At 35.3% G+C, this 7,711-nt stretch overlaps 1 protein-coding gene across 1 annotated transcript; it reads right to left on the reverse strand.

Moving 5' to 3' along the window:
• Window positions 1-2,361: 2,361 nt before the first annotated feature.
• On the reverse strand, window positions 2,362-5,714 carry cks1b (CDC28 protein kinase regulatory subunit 1B). The gene is made up of 4 exons (XM_038279301.1): window positions 5,556-5,714; window positions 5,307-5,374; window positions 5,044-5,171; window positions 2,362-3,018 (listed from the first exon to the last, which is right to left on the reverse strand). Exons 2-4 carry the CDS (start codon window positions 5,363-5,365, stop codon window positions 2,972-2,974), a joined length of 234 nt encoding a protein of 77 aa, XP_038135229.1. The 5' UTR covers window positions 5,366-5,374; window positions 5,556-5,714; the 3' UTR covers window positions 2,362-2,971.
• Window positions 5,715-7,711: the final 1,997 nt, after the last annotated feature.

A 7,711-nucleotide genomic window follows, 5' to 3' on the forward strand; every position in this document is an offset into this window, starting at 1 on the left:
GTCCTAAACCGGTCATCTCAACATGTCAAAGCAAATTTCTAAATCAATTGAAGGATATTTAGTTACTATATCTAAACTTGGTTGTAAACTGAAAATGTATATATATTTTTTAGTTTATTGCGTTAGATTTTTGCAAAAAATAAAAATAGTCTTCTATTTCTGTTGTATTGCACTGCCCTCTACAGGGCAAAGGGAAAAAGACAAACCAAAAAAATATAATCTTCAATCCCTTTCTTTGCAAAAATGGCTAAAACTAAAGGAAATATAATTAAATAAATTGGTAAATATGTTTATTTTTCTAGGTTTTTCATCCTGTAGAAATCATACAATTCCTACTTTATTTGAACTAAATATGGATGTATATTCTTACAAAAAATATATTTAATTACTTAATCCGAAAACTATCATTAAATATTAGCTGTGTGGTGAAGTTAAAATCATATTTAAAAAAAAAATGACCACAAGCTGCAGTAAATTTTCTATAATTTAAGGTGCTGCCAAAACTCTGCCATAGACTTCCATGTAAATCAGATGCTTTGACAACCAGAACATTTTTGTTCTAAACGCACCTTTACATGAAAGCTTATTTTCAGTGCCTTTGCTAAGGTACTTGCTACTCAAAAAGTAGCAAGTTAACATAAATTGTCAAATGCAGACAGCAATGCACAACAGTAATCATTCTTCCAAATTTTTTCATATTTGGCCTCCAGGCCTGATTAAAACAAAAGGGAAAAACAAAAAATTTCCATTGATGATTTAATCTTAAAGTTTGGCTGAATAGTGACTGAATCAGGTGCCTTAGATAAGTATGGGTCTGGTTTGGAGCTATGATTGAATTTTATCCTCTTCTAGATAGAGTCCAGTTATTCATAGGGTTAGGGTTTGCAAAATATTACTAAAGGTTAATCTATGAAGAATGGCACCATCTTTGATCATATTTCCAAATCCAAAACTAAACAAATTGAGACCTGTAAACTGATACCCCTTGTAGGATTGTTTTATCTTTTATATGGAAAGGGAAATTTTACAGTATATTTGTTAATTATATATTATAGTATTTGCTTTAAAAAAACTGCATTCAAATGTATAAGGAAGTGCCTTCCTAAACATTAAAAACTCCCTATGAAGCAAGATGTAATGAAAGCTGTTGAATTTCCACTAAAGTTAATTCACCAACCAGGAAATGATTAGCTGAGCTCAAGGTAAAAGGAACAAAATTTAAATTCTTTGTACCAAATATCGTAATATTGCAGTTTCTGCAACAGGATGTATGGTACAACTTCATATTAAAGGCAAAAACTGCTCAAGTAGAATGTTTTATAACAATTTAATTAGACTTTTCTATAGCAGTTAAAAATGTTATTTTGGCCTTTAGTTTTTCAGACAAAAGAGGCAGATCCATTCACTGCCTTAAAAAAAAAATCACCATTTTCTGAAAATATCCACACCGTTTGAGGTTGTGGCACATGCTAAGCCGGCATGGCCTTAATAGCGCATAATGCATGAACCTGACAGAATAGATGTTAATCAACCAGATAAGCAAGAAATGTCACAAGCAGACACAAACTAGTCAGGACACAAGAACATGCTAGTGATTAAACTGCTGCACACAAGACCAAATGAAAATACCTCAAATATCTTAATACAAAAAAAAATTAAAAGCCATCCTATGTATATCTTAAGAGAGGACATGCCCAGATGTTTGTAAATGTTTTATTTAATCTCTCAATGGGACACTAAGATACAGTGTACAAGTGTATATTTGCTTCTGACAGAATTTTGTCCAGTTAGCAATTATCTTTAAGAAAACAAGATCCCGGGTGAGATGGGAGCAAATGTGTTATTGCTTCAGATTGTGAATTTCACTTTTCCAAGCCATTTACAATATAAATACCCTTTGTTGCCCCACAATAGATAAATTCAGGCACAGCAGCAGCAAAGCAAATGTGTAAATTACAGTTTTAAAGTACAACTAAAATATGAAACCACAGGGGCGGCTGCATTTTATTCAACTTTGAAAGCATGCATCATTTCAACTTTAAAATCATATGGAAGAAAATGTATACAGTAAATATTTTGATGATTGTTAAAAATGCTTTACGGTCAGAGTGTAGGACAACGGGCTTATCTTAAACAAGTTTGGGAGTTCATAGACAATACCAGACACCAATTATTCCAGTCACAATGTGCCCCGACCTACAATCATGTCATGTCAGCATCTTCTCAAACTTGTAATGATGGGTTTCTATTAACTAAGAGAACAGCTTTACTTCAGTGTAGTTAATCCTTTTAAAATGAACGTATACGTCGCAAATCTAAATATAACCCCACATGGGGGGAAGAAAAGGAAACTGTCAGTAGTAGATTTTAAAGTTTACATTTATTTAAGGGCAACAATTCATAAATACTGAGCAGCTCATTGGTACATTCAGACCAAGTGAAGGGAATTTATCTAAATCGGATCGAAAAGAGAACTCAAACCCTGTTTAAAAAAAAAGGGACTGATGCTATTTATGTTAAATGTAAATTTACAGTCTCATTCACCCGAGCAGCAACATGCCAACTAAAAAGATCAACATTGAAGTAAACTAATCTAGAAAGCCATAGTCATGTCTGGCTTCATAATGTTACATATGTTAAAGCTTTGCTCACCAAACAATAGTAATCATATTAACAAAAATGATGATCCAAGCAGGTTCAGAGTAGTTGAAGCTGGTTCAAAGAGTCAAAACAAAATGCTTGAATGTGTCAGACGGCATGTTGTTGCAGATTCCTTCCGTTACATGAAGGATGATCTTTTTTCCCCACTTTTCCCTTCCAACAAGTTCACTCCACATCCATTGTTCATAAATGATAGTCCATCTCTAGCATCATCAGCCCAAAAAGCTAATCCAATGGGAGCTTGGTTGGACAACATGATGGGAACTGTTGATCAGAGGCACATAAGGGCTGATCTTCGTAGGATGGCAACTTATTTTGGGTTAGGAAGAGGGCGCCGGAACAGCAAGATATGGGGTTCTGTAGGGTGGAAACAGGAAAAAATAAAATACAAAAGATTAGATAAAACTCAATAAATTGGGTCACAAAATGTAGAGTATTCTGGGGGGTCAACATATTTGGCATTGCTGATGTTAAGAAAAGGTCTTAGTTATGCATTATAAACTGAGGGAGATTCTAATGGAACAAACCTGTTCTGCAAGATGTTTGGTTTAAAAGTGCATTTAAAAACACACACCCCACCCACTTTCAAACAAAACCACTAGCAGTTTACCTGAAATCAAAAACATTAAGGATATTGAAAAGAAGTGCAGAGAAATCTGAATAACCATCAGCTTAACCCTCTCGGTGGCCCTTCCCGTTTTCAAAAGCGGAATTTCTGCCCAAGTATTTGGTGAAGAATTCCTGCTTTTCAGGGCTTATGGCGATATGGAGTTTGTAGTTTTGTCACATTTCAAAAAATAGTGATAAACCAATTTATAAAAATTTATGTCAAAACCAAACTTGATTTAGAAAGTTAGAAATTACTGTGATTCATTAGTGCATCCAGCATTGCATCCTGCAAGCAGCATTAGTGCATTGTTGTAATCTTATATTTGTTATGCATAGGTAACGGATGGATTGTTGTCATTTCGTTTCAACCAGACTTTAGTAACGTTGTGGCTTTTTTGCGTGTAAATTAAAGAAAAAAGCCAATATTAGCTTAAAGATTCAGCCCAATAACACTTATCAGGGATCTATTAGACAATTGTCCAATAATAGGTATTGGCATAATATAAAATAGTTAATCACGGGTTTGGCAAGAGATCAGACACAAAAAGTATCTTAACAGCAACTTCCTAGTAGGGCTGGGCGATAAGACGATACATATCGTACGGACGATAGAAAAGTGTCTATCGTGCTAATTCTATTCTATCGTTTCTAACACAATTGTATCTCGTATTCATGAAAATATTTTCCATGGTAGACTACGACAATCGTATTAGTGTAGCCACGTAGCCTACACACAGCTTATAAGTGATAAGATTTTTTTTTTTTATCCACAAAGAAGCGGCGTCCTGTGGTTTTTGCAACATGACGCTTCTTTACGGGTTTTTGACCCACACGCGGGTTTGCAACATGCTTTATGTTACTTAACTCATGAGAGTTGGAGACGCAGGAGGCTGAAGTATTAAACCTGTGGTCGCAACAAACAGACAGCTACGCAGGCAACCCAAGATAAAGAAATTTTACCAAAAAGAGGGAGGACATCTGTGATTTGGTTACATTTTGGATTTAACAAGTCCAACAAGGAGCAGACAACATTTGCAAACTATGCTACAAGACTGTTCCCTTACCCGATGGCAACACAACAAACCTCTTCTAATACCTAAAGAAGAACCACAGTAATTTAATTTAAATACCCGTAGGATTTGAAAAAAATGTGAAGGATACTGTAGCCATACTTCCACCTCATCTTATGCATATATATTGTTGCACTACAATTTATTTTTCTAATTTGTGACAGTTCTATAAATGTAACTTCAAAATAAAGTTGAAAAAGTAAGCAATTATATTATTTTGTCATATTTTTCAGAGATTTGCTGAAAATGTACTCAATTGGAGCATATTGCGATATATATCATTATCGTGATATAAAATAGTCCATATGATGATATATGATTTTTTCCATATCGCCCAGCACTACTTCCTAGAGTTAGGATTTACTTGGCAGTACAACTGTAGACATGTTTAGCTAGAGAATTTAGCTAAAAAAATTTTGTATTATAAACAAATGCAAAATGTCAATTTCCTCCATCACAATATCAATTGGTGTTCTGGAAATTTAAGAGTTGTTGTATTCGCTAGTTTTCAGAAAACTAATAAATATTCGTGATTATAACTGCCACAAGTTACCGTTTTTCCCCTAAACAGACGGTTTTAATACTATTACTTTACAAGTATTGTTGGTAAGCTATATCTGAAAACATCAACACTGCAGCCAACATGGGTAAAAATGCACAACTGACTATATATCCAAGACTTGTTAAACTGAATTAAACATACCTGGTTGATGGATCATGTAATGTACCCATCCTTGGCTCTGTTGGACCCCCAGGTTCCTCCACTCGGTTTCGGACATCAAGTGAGTTTTTGGTACACGTTTTGCGATGTCTTTCGGCAGCATTACGTGCCTGAAAGGCAAACATTTACATCACGTTACAATAGGCTACACGCCTATTGCTTTAGACGCTAAACACAAAAGTGTGTCAAACAAACGTTACATAACAGGAAGTCGACAAACATAAACATATATAAGTAAAACCGACCTGTACTCGTATTTGTCGTCATCATATTTGTCAGAGTAGTAAATCTGTTTGTGAGACATGGCGAAGGTCTGAAAAAAACGTTTCAACCATTAGTTAGCATCGAGAGAAACCAGAAGCTAAGAACATTAGCAGCAACTTTAAGCAAAGCAAGCGCTGTGGCTAGGCTAACTGCTTAAATTAATTTGACATGAACAGTATATAACATTATCTAAACGTTGAAAAACTACGTCAAATGCGTTTCATAGTTACCGTATGAAAGCGTCTAGTTAAAATTCTCGGAAATATATTGTTTTCGTTAAGTTATCCACTTCAAGCGACAGCGAGATGTTTGCTCTTTCTTTGTTTCCCTCGCGACTGTTTCCCAGCCCGCTTTTCTCCATTCAAAAAGACCTGGCGTCTCCCCATTGGTCAACCCGACGGAAGAACTCCCCTCTCACTGGCTGTTCTCACGGAACCACCTCATTTCATTGGCTAGCATATTCTGTCAGAGGAAATGACGTAATTTATTTCTAGCTTTTCTATTGGCTAATGCAACCTTGTTGATGGTTTACTAGGGGTAAAAACATCTAGCACTTTCCTTCATTTATTTGCACATAATCTGACGAGAAAGATTTATTGTCTCTTTTATTTGTATGTAATTTAGACATTTTTCGTTTGTTTTAAAAGAAAGTAACACTGAAAAAAACAGCTTTGGGCTCCAGGAGATGTAACAATTGAGACTTTTAAATTATAATTTCTTTAGTTAACTTTTGCTTACATAAACCTTTTAATTTACGTTATGACACCTGTGGTGATAACAGCAAAATAACTGCTTTTGATGCAAGTAAAAAAACTGTCTACTAACATTCTTAAGTGTAATAACAGACTTCTATCTACAATAAGTAAATCAGTTTTCTGCTACCGTAATATTTTCAAAGCTTTATTTCTAATTGTGAAATGCAAGAAATAGAGCTTCAGAAGGACGTTTTTTTTTCTCTTAACTTTAAACAAATTCTTTCAATGTTAGATGTTTAAAACATGCACACTGTTGATTATGAATATTCTTTTACGTACTGACTATTGGCAGAATACAGAGAAAGGATCAATATGCACAACTGTTATGTTTGGAGAATTCATGCATTTAGCAAGAAAACAAGAAAAAACTCCTCAAAGACCATTGCATCATCAAGTGCCTTCCAGAACTGCACAAACACTTAACACTTTTTCACACATTGCCATGTTATAACAAAAAAAAAAATACCCTCTATTTTCAATCTATATAAAATAACACAAAGTAGTTTGTAGTTAGTATGTCACACTGAAAAGTGTACTATTGCATTGCATACTATTGCATTAATTTATTCTTGTACCCTTAAACAAAATCTATAATGACAAATAATTTTTTTCTCTCTTTAAACACAATTTCCATCTTCAATCATTTTCACCATGTTGCCATTTGCAAGATTGCTGGCCGATTTTGGGGTGATCTAAAGGAATAACAACCACAGACTCATAGCTATGGGCAATTTACAGAGACCTGACTGCATCTGCATGGAGTCTGCAAACCCTGCAAACTAGGAATAGTCTAAGGGTCCTTAACTTAGTGGGTTGCCCCAAAAGAAGAAGACAGATATGTCCTGTTATATTTTTTGAATATAAAAAAAAAGTCCAGCAGTAACCTTCCCCCATCGATCCTCACATGTTCTACAGAAGCACCATAGGGAGCTTTCTGACCAACTGTCTCACGGTGTGGTCTTGAGGCTACAGCGCCACAGACTGGAAAAGGAGGAGAGTAGTGAGAGCTGCAGAGAAGATAATCTGGGCTCCTCTTCCTTCCATAAAAGACATTTCATCCCAGTGCTAATTATGCTTTTTTAGACATTGATTAATTTAAAAAATATCAACGACCCCTCACACCCCCAGCGTGGACGGTTCTCCCTGCTGCCTTTTGGGAAGAGACTTTTCAGCATTCAATGCAGGTCCAGCAGATTCCAAAACAGCTTCTTCCCCACCGCCATCAGACAGCTTAATGTTGAAGACACTCTACATCATGTCACAGTCTCTGGATCAAACTGACCATATCAATGTGTTTTGTGCACTATGTTTTTTTCCCTCCCAATGTGTACATTTGATCACTGCTGCACTGTAAGAAATGGAAATGAGAGCTGTACAAAACGAAATTTTGTTTTGTATACACTCTGTTTACAAATGACAATAAAGTTTGTCTAAGTCTAAAATAAATTATCTTTGTGTTCTCCCTAATTTTTTAGCAGTAAACAGTGAAACAACGCATGAATAAGTGCCAGGCGCGTGCCATTTTACATAAAGATAACGATTAAAACAAATTAGCAAGAAAACTGGGAGTGACAGTGGTGTTGGGTGCAGGAGTTTGCCTTGGCTTTTCAGTGTCATTGTGTCCTTTGGCA

The sequence above is a fragment of the Cyprinodon tularosa genome, unplaced genomic scaffold (assembly GCF_016077235.1).
Source record: "Cyprinodon tularosa strain WSP-4 unplaced genomic scaffold, ASM1607723v1 ctg15, whole genome shotgun sequence".
NCBI classification, from domain to species: Eukaryota; Metazoa; Chordata; class Actinopteri; order Cyprinodontiformes; family Cyprinodontidae; genus Cyprinodon; species Cyprinodon tularosa.